The sequence below is a fragment of the Polypterus senegalus genome, chromosome 16 (assembly GCF_016835505.1).
Source record: "Polypterus senegalus isolate Bchr_013 chromosome 16, ASM1683550v1, whole genome shotgun sequence".
Classification (NCBI taxonomy): domain Eukaryota; kingdom Metazoa; phylum Chordata; class Cladistia; order Polypteriformes; family Polypteridae; genus Polypterus; species Polypterus senegalus.
In genome coordinates, this window is record NC_053169.1 from 14,422,482 (window position 1) to 14,441,142 (window position 18,661).

Here is an 18,661-nt window from a genome sequence, read left to right on the forward strand (position 1 = left end):
CTCACCAACTCATTTGATCGGGATAAGGGATATGATTAAAAAATGATTAAAAAAAGCATGTTTAGGGGGTCTCATTTTTTTTTTATATATATATATGTGCACTCGGTATGCGTTTGAGAAGGAATTCTCTGGAGGCAGAGGTTAAGCATTTCCTTTTTGTCAGTTAACACTGATATTCAAATCAGTTTCATTTGGTAACGTGCTGTTCACAGACTAGCGCTCAGAATGCTAGCACATCAAGTAGATGGAGAAAGAATTCAGACCCTGTCACTGTCTGTACATATGTGTATACAAGAAGCAGACATGACAAAATACGGTACAATGAAAATCAATTTAAAAAGAAATGACATTTTAACAGAGATAGAGATAACATCTTTTCAGACAGGAGTCCAATGTACAGTTGAACTGACTCAGATGTGGCCAACCTTCTGATCATGTGGGATTCAGGCAGGAAGGGGCGGGTTCAAGAAGGCAAACAATAGAATGGCTGTCAGTCTTCTGTTCTGCAAAGGGTGGAAGACAAAAGGATTTAGTACATGTCATCCACCTCTGGTTTGGTGGGCCATTACCATCAGCAGAGCCGTTTAATCAGCCTCCCAAGCACACCTGTGTGACAATAGCTATCAAGATGAAGATCAGGGTGAACTGGGGGGGAGGTCCCACTCAGTGTCTGTAGTATTTGTGTCAGAATAACACCAAATAGGAAAATAGTCGGGACACCAACTTGGTCACCAACTTAAGTGTGTGCCTTTATGGCCTTAAAATACATCCCATGTGGCCAAATCAACAAAACAAAGATGGAAGGACTTTGGTTGTCAAGGCAAGGGTCTTTTAGGGAGCTCCATCTAGCAGTCTGGCAGGCTTCTTGTGTTGAGCGCACTGGAAGGGGCGGGGCTAAAGGCCGTCACCAGGCGCGAAGGAGAAAAACATATTAGTGACAGTGCTCAGTCTCATCGTACAGGTTATTACATACCTTGGATTAGGCCATGAGGAGTTCCTGCAAAGCACATGCAGGACACTATCTAATTGTGTGATCCTGCCGACTATACTAAAATTAATATTTATCTAATTTTGTGACCCTGCCAACTATACTGAAATTAATATCTAATTTTGTGATCCTGGCGATTATACTAAAATTAATATCTGTGTATCTAATTTTGTGATCCTGCCGACTATACTAAAATTAATGTCTAATTTTGTGATCCTGGCGATTATACTAAAATTAATATCTGTGTATCTAATTTTGTGATCCTGCCGACTATACTAAAATTAATATCTAATTTTGTGATCCTGGCGATTATACTAAAATTTATATCTGTGTATCTAATTTTGTGACCCTGCCAATTATGCTAAAATTAATATATATATAATTTTGTGATCCTGCTCACTATACTAAAATTAATATATATCTAATTTTGTGATCCTGCCGACTATACTGAAATTAATATCTATGTTGCTAATTTTGTGATCTTGCCGACTATACTAAAATTCCTATCTATCTATCTATCTATCTATCTATCTATCTATCTATCTATCTATCTATCTATCTATCTATCTATCTATCTATCTATCTATCTATCTATCTATCTATCTGAGTGCACTTACACACCCAAATGCTGGGATGTGACCTTCTGAAAGTTACCAGTTTGCCATGCCATCCCAATGTGCTGTGTTTCTACCACCCATATCTGTGCTGATTGAAGCCCATATGGATCTCTAGGCAGGGGTTCAGGGTGAGGTGGTCCCTCTCAGTTTCCGTAGCATGTGTGTCCCTTTAATTTACATAAGCATCTCCCCTCTGTGTCCAATGCTGGGTGTGGAGGTGGCTAACTTTCATTAACGTTGCCCCCTGGTGACAGCACTAGACTAGACTGTTGCCTCTGTCACCTAACGCATAGGCCAGCGCTGACCTACGTGGTGTCCTGCGTGTCCCCTCCAAGCATGTCAATGCCTGGTTGTGCTTGTTGCTAGTGGCCTTCTTGTGCTGAATACCCAATAGCCCTTTAGAAAGGCCGACAAGATAACAAGCCAGTTTGATATTCTTGCTGGTTCCTCCTTTGCAGAGAGGCCAAAAGGCTCCCATATAATCTGCCCAGTTATGTGTTTTATACGTGTACAGCGTGTCAACAGGTCACATAAAGGAAAACTCAATTAAAATGATGTTTTTTCTTTCTAGTCTCAGCCTACTAATTTTCCACATTTTTTTCCTACATTTTCTTCCCCCCTATATTTTAAATGCTAATAGAGTCAAGGTCTCGCTGACCTATTTTTCGCAATAGTCTGAAATGTTGTGTTGAATTATAAATTGCCCTGACCTTATTCTTATGAATTATGAGTCTGAAATATTTGTGTTTATCCAGTAGGTTTATTTTCCCTGTTTTTATATATTAATTTATTGATATTTTTAGCATTTTAAAAGTATCTTACATCCTGTTCTTTTAGCTTTTACCGCTTTTTCCTTCCATTTTTGTCTAAAATTTATCTTTTATTAGTTAGTGTTTTGTTTTCTTTTTTTTTGTATTTTGTACCCACCACAGGGGCTCAGTGCCAATCAGTCCAATGTGGATCCCCCTGGACTGAGACGTGTAATGTCCAGGACTTTACTGAAAAGAGATATTCAGTCAAGTGCCACTCAATCCAATGTGTGAGAATATTTTTGTAGTCAAAAAGAGGAGGGAAAGTCACTGATCATATCTGATGGATTGGAGTCTTCAGCCATGAAGTGAGTGATTCAACGATGGCTGCAGTGATGTCACTGTGCACGCGCTTGTGGCTCCCCGTACTGTCAGATCGTTCCTTAAGCTCGCCGATGTCATGTCACCCATTTATTGACTCCAAGCGAGGCTGTAGATTGGAGATAAGGGCGGCTGACCTGTGGGCTTTCTATGACCCTGAAATGGATATGCCAGTCAAAAGATGAATGAGGGATGAATGGTCATTACACGTCACAACACTGTAAATGTTCCCTGTGATGCACTGGCATCAGGTTGGTGCCCCAGTGCTGCTGGCTTCTAGTGACCCTGAACTGGAAATGCCAGTCAGAAGATGAGAGTGTGGATGGATGGTTGTTACACATCACAATTCTGCAAATAGCCCCTGTGATGTACTGGCACCAAGTTTGTTTCCATGATCCTGAACTGGACAGGCCAGTCAGAAGACAAGTGATGGACCCTTGCAATGGACTGGCACCAAGTTAGTCCCCCAGTGTTGCTGGCTTCCCATGACCCTGAAATGGAAATGCAAGTCAGAAGATGAATGACGGATGAATGGTCATTACACGTCACAACACTGTAAATGTTCCCTGTGATGGACTGGCATCAGGTTGGTTCCCCAGTGCTGCTGAGTTCTCGTGACCCTGAACTGGAAATGCCAGTCAGAAGACGAATGAGCAGATTTATGATGGATGGATGGTCATGACACGTCCCATTTCAGTAAACAGACCCTCGCAATGGACTGGCATCTTGTGCCCAATTCTCGTTTATCCAAATAAGCTCAGGCCTGCCATGAACCCGATTTGGATTAAGCGGATTTCAGGATGTTAGGTTGCGTTTTGTCCAACATGGTCAACGTCGATCTGGAACTACAAGCCAGCAAACTCGACCCTATGAATAAATCTGTGTAAAACACAAAACGTTTGATTTAATTTGTCTCGAGTTCCTGCATAAGGTGAGCAAGCAATGAATTGTATGTGAAACGTTGCATGATGTAATACACTAAAGCCAGTCATTTCAAAGAGCATTAGATCAGGATTATTTAAAGTGTGACTGAAAGTGCATGACTAATGTGTCTGAAAGCATATCAGCTCTGCTGCTTCCATAACAGGCAGCATTATGTCAAATGAGTTAGTACCGGCCGACACAATCCGAGTTTGCTTACATTTGTTTGAAGGATTTAGTTATCCGGCGTCTCTCAAATCGCTCAGGCACATGTGAGGCCCGTTGAGCTCTCGTACAGCTGCTTCTAAATGTCAGCGGCAGAAACTGAATGTGTGTCGTCATCTGTCCCATCCGCTCTCTGAACCAAAGGGAAGGCAGAGCCACCATGCAGTAGTTATCCAGAAACTGAGCCCAACCTGGTGGGGCGCGACGTCTTGGGGGGTCTGTGGTGGATTAGAGAAGTGAAGGTCTGTTTAATGAAACAGTGGAGCTCATGGACTCACGAGGGCAGGGAAAGTCAACCAGCTGGGCGGGCATCATAGAGAATTAGCCACTCATGTGCTCGGCCTAAGTGGCTTGTGAAGAGACGCACCTGCACCTGTTAGGGTATGAGAGGTCTGGGTGGGTCGGTTAAAAAAGGGGAAGGAAAATGATGAGAGAGCAGCACTGGCAAGGGGGGCAGTCAGTGAGAAAGGTGATGGATGCCAGTCGGAGATGCCCCATCCAGAGTTGTATCAAATCTGCCTGAGATGATTGTGGGTTCAAAGGAGGCGGCAGGAAGAGAGGGAGCCAGGCTCGTGGGGACCAGGGGGGTACTGCAGGTGGTGGCTGGGTCAAGGAGCTGGAAGGGGCTGAGGACTTGGACAGCATACAGGCTTGGGCAGATGAAATTTAATGTCAGTAAAGTATTACATGTAGGAGGTGAAAATGTGGGGTCTGAATACACAATTGGGGGTCCGAATATTGAAAATACGCCTTAAGAGAAGGACTTAGGAGTCGTAGTGGACTCGTCGCTATCAACGGCCAGTGTTCAGAAGCCATTAAGAAGGCTAACAGAATGTCAGGTTATATAGCGCCTTGATGTCAGTAAATGTAAATATAACACATAGGGAAAAAAATGTGAGGCTTGAATACTCAATTGGAGGTCTGAAATTCGAAAGTCCACCTAATGAGGAGAATTCAGGAGTCATAGTGGACTCTAAGCTATCAACGGCCAGACAGTGTTCAGAAGCCATTAAGAAGGCTAACAGAATGTCATGTTATATAGCGCCTTGACGTGTGCAGTACAAGTCACATGACATTTTGCTCAAGCTTTATAAGACACTGGTGAGGCCTCATCTGGAGTCCTGTGTCTCCAGGCTACGAAAAGGACATAACAGCACAAGAGAAGGTGCAGAGAAGAGCGACTAGGCTGAGTCCAGGGCTACAGAGGATGAGTTAGGAGGAAAGATTGAAAGAGCTGAGCCTTAAGGAGATGAAGAGGAGACCTGACTGAAGGGTTTAAAATGATGAAGGGCATTAGTCCAGTGGGTCGAGACAGTGATTTTAAAATGAGTTCAACAAGAACACAGGGACACATGTAAAGGTCACCATATGAGAAGGACTGAGGAGTCATAGTGGACTTGCCACGATTAACAGCCAGACAGTGTTCAGAAGCCATTAAGAAGGCTAACAGGTTATATAGCGCCTTGATGTGTGGAGTACAAGTCACAGGAGGTTATGCTCAAGCTTTATAACACACTGGTGAGGCCTCATCTGGTGTCCTGTGTGCAGTTTGGGTCTTCAGGCTACGAAAAGGACATAACAGCACTAGAAAAGGTCCAGAGAAGAGCGACTAGGCTGCATTTTACACATAATGTTATCAACACTTTCATTTTGGTTGATGACACTCAAATTCTCTGTGTTGTGGGACTTCTGAACTCTTTTGAGACTCATGCTGAGGCGCGGTTACCTCTTTTGAGACCCTCCCCAACGATATGTCACGCAGAAATGCGACTGACGCATCTGTTAAGGGTTGCTTGTTCGTCGTAGAGGCAATGCCAGCTTCGCAGCGCCACAGAAACATATCTAGAAGCTGACCGTTACCATGCGCAAAGCGCCAATCGCCTGATGGGTGAAGCAGAGAACATTATAACTTGACTACACTTGGCCCCGTCCCTTCCTGTTTGCTGTGTCTGTGTATAGCAGAGTGGTACAGCAGATCCCGCTACAATAAATAACCATTCTCTTCCTGTTTCGAGTTGAATAAAGATGGTTCTGCTAAAGTACCGAAACTCAGCCTCACCAAAAGGTCTATGCGCATCCCTGGGTGGTGGAGAACAGAATGCTATTTAGTGCCACTCATTCTTTGCACCAGACCCTTAATATGGTTAACTTTTTCATTATGCGATATTCCTCTGCACTAATAGTTATTTACTGTATAACCAGGTTTGTTGGTCTGTCTTATGGAAAGCTTTCTCAACTCCAGGATGAAAAAAGCAGTTTCCAAGAATAAACTTATTTGATGAGTCACTTAGTTCCTTGTGAAGCAGGCAGGTCCAGAAGTCTTCTGCGTATAGTTTAACTGTCACTAATCATGAGAGGTGCTTTTATAAAATGACACTGGAGTGATTAACTGCTATTGTAATAATTAATTTATTGATTTATAACAGACTATTCTTAAAAGATCTGTGGTGATTTGCATTTTAAAAAAACACCATATTACATGAAAATGAATGTGCTTACTTCATTAAACATTCCCTGAGATGACAGATTTTCATTTTAAGGAATCCGCTTTAATAAAAAGAACAGGTTTCTGTGTATCTGTCTGGTTTCTATGTCTCTGTTATATGCAATATGATATGGGATTCATAAAAACAGCACTCATATTTTCTGAACCACCATCTGTTAGAATGACAACTGCACGGCCTTTCATTGGTAAGCATGTTTGTGATGCACCATTTGTTGGAATTACACATGCAATGCATTTTATTACTACAAGTGTTTGTCATGTGCCATCTGTTAGAACAAGAAATGCAATGCATCTCATTACTGCACTTGTTTGTGATGCACCATCTGTTGGAATGACAAATGCAATGCTTTCATTGCTAGAAATGTATGTGATGAGGCATCTGTTGGAATGACAAATGAAATGCATTTTATTGCTGCAAATGTTTGTGATACACCACACTAATGTCTAAGTGAACCAGGCTATATATGCTTGTCACATAGGAATAAAAACCTTTATATATATATATATATATCTATATCTATCTCTCTCTCTCTCTATATATATATATATATCTATATATCCATCCATCCATCCATTAGCCAACCCGCTATATCCCAATTACAGGGTCACGGGGGTCTGCTGGAGCCAATCCCAGCCAACACACGGTGCAAGGCAGGAAACAAACCCATGGCAGGGCGCCAGCCCACCACAGTATATCTATATATCTCTATCTATCCCTCTCTCTCTCTCTCTCTCTCTCTCTCTCTTTCTCTCTCTCTCTATATACAGTATATAAGTCAATGTGTGTATGTATGTATGTTGCAGCATCACGTCCAAATGGCTGGAGCGATTTTCATGAAATTTGGTACACATGTTTCTCATTGGTCGACTACAAATACTGTAGGGTGAAATCAACACTAACCCACCCCCTTCTGGGTAGGGTGGGGTCTTGTATGCATGTTATCATCCAGAACGACCACCAGAGGGCAAACTGGAGGTGACTGTCAGCATTCTGAAGTTGCTTTTGAAATTCAGTAGAGTTGGCCGGTTCTGAGTGTCAACTGGATGATAACATACGTACAAGACTGCAAGACAAGCACATTAGTGAATCTTCTTTGTTTGTTAATTCATTTTTTTTTTTTTTTATTTAATTATATTTTTCTCAAACATTTTATTTTCCTCCCGCCAATGCTGGCTATTTCAGCTAGTTAAGGATTAAAAGTTGAGAAGTAACATTTTCTCTCAGAGGGGCTTTAAATGGGTTCTGCATTGGGGTATGAATTGGCCGACAGCAGAGCCACACGTGAAGACGGTTCTTTTTTTGTGAGTAGCCACAGGTCTCGTTCACGTGAGGATGAATGTCTTGTCATCAATTGCTATAATCTGCCTCTTCCCACTTCATTTCTGTTCAAATGATTACAGGATGCAACAGCAAAGCGCTGACCCCCAGTCACTGGATGCCAATTAAAAATGACAACTCGTGTAAGCTGAACCTATTTATAGGTCTTAATTATCCGTACTTATGAAAATATCATCACTTTGAAATCTGGGCTGCATGTTTAGTAGTAGAAGTGACAAATACTCACTAAGCAGCGACGGGGCGGCAGCTCCTCCGTTTGATTCAAGGACTCTACGGGATGTCGCTCTGCTTTGGCTTTTTAATGTGCTGCATATGTAAAACGGTGGAACAGTTAAAAAAAATACTTAAAAACAAAAGACGAAAATGAGTCGAAGTGAGGAAAAAGTGAATGAACCGAATCAATCCAGCAAAAAAAAAGGTCACGGGCTCAAGAAAATTAACATTCTATCACATCATAACTTGATGTGCATTCAGTTTGCATTAATCATAATGCCTCATGCGAGGAGCAGAGCAGCAACAGCAGCGACTTTTATTACTATAAGCACGTATTCATATAAAAGGTGGGCGGTAGCTCAAAGTGCGTTAGAAATTACAAGAAAAAAAAATTAGAAATCAATTGCAATAAGAATAACTAAATCAAAAATCCAGAAATACTAGATAACAATAGCCCTTTCACTTTATTGTGTTGTAGACTTTATCTTCTTTATCTTTCTACCTTTTTCTGGACATGGATTTTTACACGCCGAGACAATTAATGTTGTTCTTTATTAGTATGCTGCTGCTGGAGTGCGTGAATTTCACCTTTCTGACTAATAAAGTATCTATCTATCTATCTATCTATCTAGCTGTTATATAGTGCCTTTCCTATCTATCTATCTATCTATCTATCTATCTATCTATCTATCTATCTATCTATCTATCTATCTATCTATCTATCATTTAATGCATTTAACATATCTCTATCTATCTATCTATCTATCTATCTATCTATCTATCTATCTATCTATCTATCTATCTATCTATCTATCATTTAATGCATTTAACATATCTCTATCTATCTATCTATCTATCTATCTATCTATCTATCTATCTATCTATCTATCTATCTATCTATCTATCTTTCTTAAATGGATACATTTGCCATTCGTGTCCATCAGTCTACACTCAATAACCCATCGTGACAAAGTGACGCCTTGTAAGACAAAAAACAATTAAACAAAGAAAGAATTGGGGGTCCAACCCTGTATTTTCATAAATCGCTTACTCCAGAGTCGTTTCTGACTCGGTGTCCAAAACCGGAACAGGCTGGTTAGGGAAAGTGCTTGGCGCTTTTATAGGTGGAGGAGGGGAAGAGGCGAGTAGTTTTACTGCACCATACTTTTTACTTTTACTTGAGTACATTTGTGAAGAAGAAATGCTACTCTTACTCTGCTACATTGGGCAACACTCGACTCGTTACTTTTTTTCCATTAGATACGCTATATTTTTGCCAGAGAGAAGCCACCAGTGGATCTACTGCATGACTGTTTCACCAATCAGACGTTGCTACAATAATCAAATGGCTCCGTTTCACCAATCAGACGTATCAACAATAATGGAGCCAATCCCAGGGCGCAAGGCAGGAAACAAACCCTGGGCAGGGTGCCAGCCTGCCACAGGGCACATACAAGGGACAATTTAGGATCTCCAGTGCACCTAACCTGCATGTCTTTGGACTGTGGGAGGAAACTGGAGCAGACACGGGGAGAACATGCAAACTCCACGCAGGGAGAACTTGGAAAAACGAACCCGGGTCTCCTTACTGTGCGGCAGCAGCGATACCACTGCGCCACCGTGCCGCCCCTTATTACAACATTTCTAAAAAATACACTCACCTAAAGGATTATTAGGAACACCTGTTCAATTTCTCATTAATGCAATTATCTAATCAACCAATCACATGGCAGTTGCTTCAATGCATTTAGGGGTGTGGTCCTGGTCAAGACAATCTCCTGAACTCCAAACTGAATTTAGAATGGGAAAGAAAGGTGATTTAAGCAATTTTGAGCGTGACATGGTTGTTGGTGCCAGACAGGCCGGTCTGAGTATTTCACAATGTGCTCAGTTACTGGGATTTTCACGCACAACCATTTCTAGGGTTTACAAAGAATGGTGTGAAAAGGGAAAAACATCCAGTATGCGGCAGTCCTGTGGGCGAAAATGGCTTGTTGATGCTAGAGGTCAGTGGAGAATGGGCCGACTGATTCAAGCTGATAGAACAGCAACTTTGACTGAAATAATCACTCGTTACAACCGAGGTATGCAGCAAAGCATTTGTGAAGCCACAACACGCACAACCTTGAGGTGGATGGGCTACAACAGCAGAAGACCCCACCGGGTACCACTCATCTCCACTACAAATAGGAAAAAGAGGCTACAATTTGCACAAGCTCACCAAAATTGGACAGTTGAAGACTGGAAAAATGTTGCCTGGTCTGATGAGTCTCGATTTCTGTTGAGACATTCAAATGGTGGAGTCAGAATTTGTCGTAAACAGAATGAGAACATGGATCCATCATGCCTTGTTACCACTGTGCAGGCTGGTGGTGGTGGTGGTAATGGTGTGGGGGATGTTTTCTTGGCACACTTTAGGCCCCTTAGTGCCAATTAGGCTTCATTTAAATGCCACTGGCTACCTGAGCATTGTTTCTGACCATGTCCATCCCTTCATGACCACCATGTACCCATCCTCTGATGGCTACTTCCAGCAGGATAATGCACCATGTCACAAAGCTTGAATCATTTCAAATTGGTTTCTTGAACATGACAATGAGTTCACTGTACTAAAATGGCCCCCACAGTCACCAGATCTCAACCCAATAGAGCATCTTTGGGATGTGGTGGAACGGGAGCTTCGTGCCGTGGATGTGCATCCCACAAATCTCCATCAACTGCAAGATGCTATCCTATCAATATGGGCCAACATTTCTAAAGAATGCTTTCAGCACCTTGTTGAATCAATGCCACGTAGAATTAAGGCAGTTCTGAAGGCGAAAGGGGGTCACACACCGGATTAGTATGGTGGTCCTAATAATCCTTTAGGTGAGTGTAAATCATTTATTATGATCAAACAGTTACTCAGTACTTGAGCAGTCTTTTCACCAAGTACTTTTTTACTCTTACTTGAGTCATTTTTTGGATAACGACTTTTTACTTCTTGAGTAATATTATTTTAAAGTAACGCTACTCTTACTTGAGTACAATTTTTGGCTACTCTACCCACCTCTGATTTTAGACCCTTTTCTGAAGACATGTCTTCACGTTGTCTTGATGGGTTATGGAGTGTAGATTGCTGGGCATAAAAAAAAAATTAAATGGACAGCACAATAAAGTGTGCCGAAAGTGAAGGGGGTCTTGAATACTTTCTGAATCCACTGTATGTTTTGCCACACAACTCCAAATTGCCAGGTTCAGATCTGTAACTATGTGGAGTTCTGTTCCATGTCTGAATGAGGCGTTTTTTTGGGGTGTTTTTCCCAGAATTCTTTTTGTTATCCCAAATTCCAAAGATTAAATGTTAGGCATATTGGTGCCTTTCAGTTGTTTTGAGATTTTGGTCCTCACCCCGGATTGCTTGCTGGCTTTGCAGGATGGGCTCCAGTCCTCCACATCCTTGAACTGGATTGAGTGGGTTTACTGTATGGATGGAGGGTCTTCAGTTCTTTAATGTTGTGTGTCATTTTTTTACGCATCAAATCCATGTATCTTATCTCCACAGCTTGTTCCTGGTCCTGCTTGAAGGACATCTCCGGGTGATCATCTTCTGCTCTCCTGGACCTTACTAACAGCACCTTCATTGTTGTCTTGTTCTGCTTTTTGAGGTCTCTCTAGAGTTACGGGCTAACTATACGTTCTGTGTGGACAAGTGGGAGTCTGTCTGTCTGTGAATGACAAGTGGCCTTCCAGCCATAAGCACCTAATCCTGGTTGTGTCTCTTTGCAGTGCACGGCGTGTGGGAAGAATGGTCACCCTGGAGTCTGTGCTCGTTCACCTGCGGCAGAGGACAGAGGACACGAACGCGGTCCTGCATCCCCCCTCAGTATGGCGGCAGAGCTTGTGATGGGCCAGAAACACAGACTAAGCAGTGCAACATTGCTCTCTGTCCAGGTCTGTACCACCTTTTACTGTGTGTTGGCAAAATGGACGTATTTATCATCACCACCACCCATTAAACTCCCACCACCAGGGTTTGTCCTGTTCTGTCGCATTACTAACCTGGATTTTTGGGAGGTTAGCACCACTTGATTTACACAGCATGCCTACCAGATGGGTGGGAAATACGCAGGGAAATTTTCAATTGACGTTCAATGCACAAATAAACACATTACAAAATACCTTTAATGATGAAACAGATTGTACAGAGAGGTTAGGAGTGAACACTGATACAGTGCATTGCCGCACCCACCCCACAACAAACCAGCTCAGGATCCAGATTAGGACCCGAGCGCAGCAATGCAACGGGTGACACCTCAGCACCACACGTCATATTGTACAGAATATGCAATTAATGATGGGAATCAATATTCATTTTATGTTTTGAAGAAAACCTCATGAAGGTGTTGTCCATTTCTCTGTCCACATTCTAGATAGATAGATAGATAGATAGATAGATAGATATGTAAGGCACTATATAATAGATAGATAGATATGTAAGGCACTATATAATAGATAGATTGATAGATAGATATGTAAGGCACTATATAATAGATAGATAGATAGATAGATATGTAAGGCACTATATAATAGATAGATAGATAGATAGATATATAGATAGATAGATAGATAGATAGATAGATAGATAGATAGATACTTTATTAATCCCAAGGGGAAATTCACATAATCCAGCATCAGTATACTGATACAAAAAAACAATATTAAATTAAAGAGTAATAGAAATGCAGGTAAAAACAGACAGTAACTTTGTATAATGCTAACGTTTACCCCACCCAGGTGGAACTGAAAAGTCACATAGTGTGGGGTCTCCTCAGTCTGTCAGTGGAGCAGGATGGTGACAGCAGTCTGTCGCTGAAGCTGCTCCTCTGTCTGGAGATGATCCTGTTCAGTGGATGCAGTGGATTCTCCATGATGGACAGGAGTCTGCTCAGCGCCCGTCGCTCTGCCACGGATGTCAAACTGTCCAGCTCCGTGCCTACAATAGAGCCTGCCTTCTTCACCAGTTTGTCAAGACGTGAGGCATCCCTCTTCTTTATGCTGCCTCCCCAGCACACCACCGCGTAGAAGAGGGCGCTCGCCATAACCGTCTGTTAGAACATCTGTAGCATCTTATTGCAGATGTTGACGGATGCCAACCTTCTAATGAAGTATAATCGGCTTTCTGACACCCTGTTGTGGAAATTCTGCAATGCTCGATGTCACATATCAAGGGGAATGCCAACGATTTGCTATTCAATCCTCCTCTAAAGTTCAGCAGTGGTTGCAGGATGTGTGCGGCACACTTGGCTTTTAAGATGTCCCCACAGAAAAAAAAACAATCACAAACAGTGAGATCTGGGGAGATCTTTCTCAAGTCACTATACTTCTGCCATTTTTTGTGACATTAGTAAGCTCAGTGCACAGCTTTGGTCATATTACAACCGGAGGGCCGAACTCACAATGTGGTATACAAAGAGATCCTTAACAAATAATTATTGGTATATTTTCCCTCAGTTTAAAAAGGTTTAATTTTCTTCTTAATAAAAATTTTAAGGCAGTACTTCGCCGCTGCGAAGCGCGGGTATTTTGCTAGTTTTGTGTATTACATCAACCTTTCTTCTGGTACATTCTTTATGTACTTGACCATCTCATTATTTTTCCTAAACCACTTCTTATATTTCTGCGTACATTTTGTTGTTCACTTCACCTTTATTTGGTTTCCCACATTTATTAACCCTTTATGCTACAGTCATATGAAAAAGTTTGGGAGCCCCTCTTAATTGTTTGGATTTTTGTTTCTCACTGGCTGAGCTTTCAAAGTACCAACTTCCTTTTAATATCTGACATGCCTTATGGAAACAGTGGTACTTCAGCAGTGACATTAAGTTTATTGGATTAAAAGAAAATATGCATCATAACAAAATTAGACAGGTGCATAAATGTGGGCACCCCAACAGAGATATGACCTCAATACTTAGCTGAGCCTCCTTTTGCACATATATTAGCCTCTTTGATGAGTGTCTGGATTCTGGATGGAGGTATTTCTGACCATTCTTCATACAAAATCTCTTCAGTTCAGTTCAATTTGATGGACAGCCTGTTTCAAATCATCCCATAGATTTTTAATGATATTCAAGTCAGGGGACTGTGACGGCCATTCCAGAACATTGCACTTCTCCCTCATGAATGCCTTTGTAGATTTCGGACTGTGTTTTGGCTCATTGTCTTGTTGGAATATCCAACCCCGGCGTAACTTCAACTTTGTGACTGATGCTTGAACATTATCCTGAAGAATTTGTAGATATTAAGTTGAATTCATCAGACCATCGACTTTAACAAGGGCCCCAGTCCCTGAACTAGACACACAGCCCCACAGCATGATGGGACCTCCGCCAAATTTGACAGTAGGTAGCAGGTGTTTTTCTTGGAATGTGGTGTTCTTCTTCTGCCATACAAAGCACTTTTTGTTAGGACCAAATAACTCAATTTTTGTCTCATCAGTCCAAAGCACTTTGTTCCAAAATTAATCTGGTTTGTCTAAATGAGCATTTGATACAACAAGCGACTCTGTTTGTGGTGCGAGTGCAGAAAGGGCTTCTTTCTCATCACTCTGCCATACTGATGATCTTTGTTCAAATTGCGCTGATTTGTAGAACGACGTACAGATACACCATCTGCAGTGAGATGTTCTTGCAGGTCTTTGGAGGTGATCTGTGGGTTGTCTGTAACCATTCTCACAATCCTGTCCATATGCCACTCCTGTATTTGTCTTGGCCTGCCAGACCTGCTGGTTTAACAGCAACTGTGCCTGTGGCCTTCCATTTCCTGATTCCATTCCTTACACTTGAAACTGACAGTTTAAACATCTGAGATGGCTTTGTGTAGCCTTCCCCTAATCCATGAGACTGAACATCTTTGTTTTCAGATCTTTGGAGAGTTGCTTTGAGGATCCCATGCTGTCTGTCACTTTTCAGAGGAGAGTCAAAGGGAAGGAAGCACAACTTGCAGTTGACCACCTTAAATACCTTTTACCACTCATGATTGGATACTCCTGTCTATGAAGTTCAAGGCTTATCGAGCTCATCCAACCAAGTAATCAGCATTGAGCAGTGACAGGCATTCAAATCAGCACAATGACAAGGGGACCCACATTTGTGCACAACCAGTTTTTCACATTTGATTTCATTTCATACTAAATACTGCTTCACTAAAAATCTTTGTTTGGAAAACACCGCAGAACTCTGATGTTCCTAGGAAATGAAAGACATACCACTGTTATCTTTATTGTTGAAAGGAGAGTCAATTATTATGCAGGCTGAGAGGGGGTCCCAAACTTTTTCATATGATTGTATTTTTTTAAGATGAATGCTATGTTACCCTAAAATTATTCTTCCACACTCCTTGTTCGTGGCTGGTGCCATCTCACTTTAGAGACAGATCTCAATGGTTTCTTTCAACAAGCAGCCCCTCATTGTGCTTACTGAGTGTACATTTGAAAATGTCACCGTGTTCAGGTGTCAATGCAGTGTCTCTCTTCAGATTGTGTCTCCGGACTTTGCTATCAATTTATCTTTTGCTCCACCATGAGCATGCAGTGGAGTTTACTGTGTATAAAGAGCACTGTGTACCCGTCATTCGACCTTGGCATCACATTCTCTGGAACGAGGGACAAGGATGGCACGCATGGTGAAAGGACACGTGACCGTGCAGGTGACGGGCCGAATGAGAATCAAACCTCGGACGTTAAGAGCTTGCAATCGGAGGCCATAATTTGTTCAGCACTTTGGCTTCCTTACTCATTAATAACATAATGAACAGATTAATCAATTAAGACTGTTAATTAAGCCATTAACCCCAAGCAATAAACATATGTCACAGAATGTTGGCAATCTAAACATCTTTTGCGCAGAACAGACTCATTATCAATGCGTTCCAGCAGGCTCTGGAGGGACGCCTTATGTTTTCCATCAGCAGTCGCACCACCGAATGAGTTTTGTTGGAAATAAGAGCTGAAACCATAACTGGTAGCCCACCCTGCAGTCCGGCCCGCTAAAACCTTAAACTTCTAGACAAAAGCAGTAGTGCCTAGGAAAGGGATTCACATTTTTGGTAGTTTTCACATTTTATCTTAATACAACATTGAATCCCAGTGGATTTGATTTCACTTTTTTGACCCTGATCAACAGGAAAAAGACATGAGGGTCAAAGTCTTCAAAAGGGGTCCATATTAAGTGCCAACATAAAACATAATGCATAAGTAAATATGACACCTGTAATGGATACCCGGCTCTTACCTGGTCCAGAGGCCACTTTAATGGAAGACCAACTGCATAGAGTATTTGTTCCCCCGACACAATAGATGGCAGTCCTCCTGGGCTACGGTGCCTGCAGGGATACCCGCGGTTCATGCTGGGAATTACAGCCAAGCTAGACAGTTCTGTGGTGTTCCATGGGTACCACTAGGGGGAGCTGCAGAGATAGGTTATCCCTACTTTAAGGAGCCTCCGCCTGACCCAGAAGTGCTTCCGACCTGTCGTGTGGTGACACTGGAAGAACTCCTGGTTCTGGCATAAAGGAAAACACTCAACATTATTTATTTTTTGTATTTTATTTTTTTATTTTTATTCATTTTATTACAATCTATACAAAGCAATCAAGTTTTTACAAAAAGAAAAATTGAGTTTAAAAACAGATCGATCCCCACCCCTGAGAGAGAGAGCTAGCCAAACGGCGTTAAATTTAAGGCTTGTAAACATACCTATATTAATAAATCCTCTGTGCTTTATGAACTTATTTTAAAATATTACTGATTAGATCCTGCCATGTTTTGAAAAAAGTCTGTACGGATCCTCTAACTGAGTATTTGATTTTTTCCAATTTTAAATAATATAACACATCGGTTTCCCACTGACTTAAAAGAGGAGAGTTTGGGTTCTTCCAGTTTATCAGAATAAGTCTGCGTGCCAAGAGTGTAGTGAATGCAATCACAATTTGTTTGTCTTTCTCCACTTTAAGACCCTCTGGAAGAACCCCAAACACAGCTGTTAATGGGTTAGGAGGGATTGTGAGTCCAAGACTGTCTGAAAGGTAATTAAAAATCTTGGTCCAGAATGATGTTAGTTTGGTGCAGGCCCAGAACATGTGACCTAGTGAGGCTGGGACTTGATTGCAGTGTTCGCAGGTTGGATCTCGCCCTGGAAACCTTTTGGAGAGTTTTAGTCGAGACAGATGTGCTCGATATCTACAAACCGGATTCCAAAAAAGTTGGGACACTATACAAATCGTGAATAAAAACTGAATGCAATGATGTGGAGGTGCCAACTTCTAATATTTTATTCAGAATAGAACATAAATCACGGAACAAAAGTTTAAACTGAGAAAATGTATCATTTTAAGGGAAAAATATGTTGATTCAGAATTTCATGGTGTCAACAAATCCCAAAAAAGTTGGGACAAGGCCATTTTCACCACTGTGTGGCATCTCCCTTTCTTCTTACAACACTCAGCAGACGTCTGGGGACCGAGGAGACCAGTTTCTCAAGTTTAGAAATAGGAATGCTCTCCCATTCTTGTCTAATACAGGCCTCTAACTGTTCAATCGTCTTGGGCCTTCTTTGTCGCACCTTCCTCTTTATGATGCGCCAAATGTTCTCTATAGGTGAAAGATCTGGACTGCAGACTGGCCATTTCAGTACCGGATCCTTCTCCTACGCAGCCATGATGTTGTGATTGATGCAGAATGTGGTCTGGCATTATCTTGTTGAAAAATGCAGGGTCTTCCCTGAAAGAGATGACGTCTGGATGGGAGCATATGTTGTTCTAGAACCTGAATATATTTTTCTGCATTGATGGTGCCTTTCCAGACATGCAAGCTGCCCATGCCACACGCACTCATGCAACCCCATACCATCAGAGATGCAGGCTTCTGAACTGAGCGTTGATAACAACTTGGGTTGTCCTTGTCCTCTTTGGTCCGGATGACATGGCGTCCCAGATTTCCAAAAAGAACTTTGAATCGTGACTCGTCTGACCACAGAACAGTCTTCCATTTTGCCACACTCCATTTTAAATGATCCCTGGCCCAGTGACAACGCCTGAGCTTGTGGATCTTGCTTAGAAATGGCTTCTTCTTTGCACTGTAGAGTTTCAGCTGGCAACGGCGGATGGCACGGTGGATTGTGTTCACTGACAATGGTTTCTGGAAGTATTCCTGAGCCCATTCTGTGATTTCCTTTACAGTAGCATTCCTGTTTGTGGTGCAGTGTCGTTTAAGGGCCGGAGATCACGGGCATCCAGTATGGTTTTACGGCCTTGACCCTTACGCACAGAGATTGTTCCAGATTCTCTGAATCTTCGGATGATGTTATGCACAGTTGATGATGATAGATGCAAAGTCTTTGCAATTTTTCGCTGGGTAACACCTTTCTGATATTGCTCCACTATCTTTCTGCGCAACATTGTGGGAATTGGTGATCCTCTACCCATCTTGGCTTCTGAGAGACACTGCCACTCTGAGAAGCTCTTTTTATACCCAATCATGTTGCCAATTGACCTAATTAGTGTTTATTGGTCTTCCAGCTCTTCGTTATGCTCAAATTTACTTTTTCCAGCCTCTTATTGCTACTTGTCCCAACTTTTTTGGAATTTGTTGACACCGTGAAATTTTGAATCAACATATTTTTCCTTTAAAATGATACATTTACTCGGATTAAACGTTTGATCTGTCATCTACGTTCTATTACA

The 18,661-nt window shown here is 41.9% G+C and overlaps 1 protein-coding gene across 1 annotated transcript in view; it reads left to right on the top strand.

The window, feature by feature from the left end:
• adgrb3 (adhesion G protein-coupled receptor B3) overlaps positions 1-18,661 on the top strand; it is an 868,080-nt gene that overhangs the window by 363,310 nt on the left and 486,109 nt on the right. Inside the window, exon 5 of the mRNA XM_039737721.1 lies at positions 11,708-11,872. Coding sequence (XP_039593655.1) covers positions 11,708-11,872 — 165 coding nt within the window. The remainder of the gene's footprint in view (positions 1-11,707; positions 11,873-18,661) is intronic.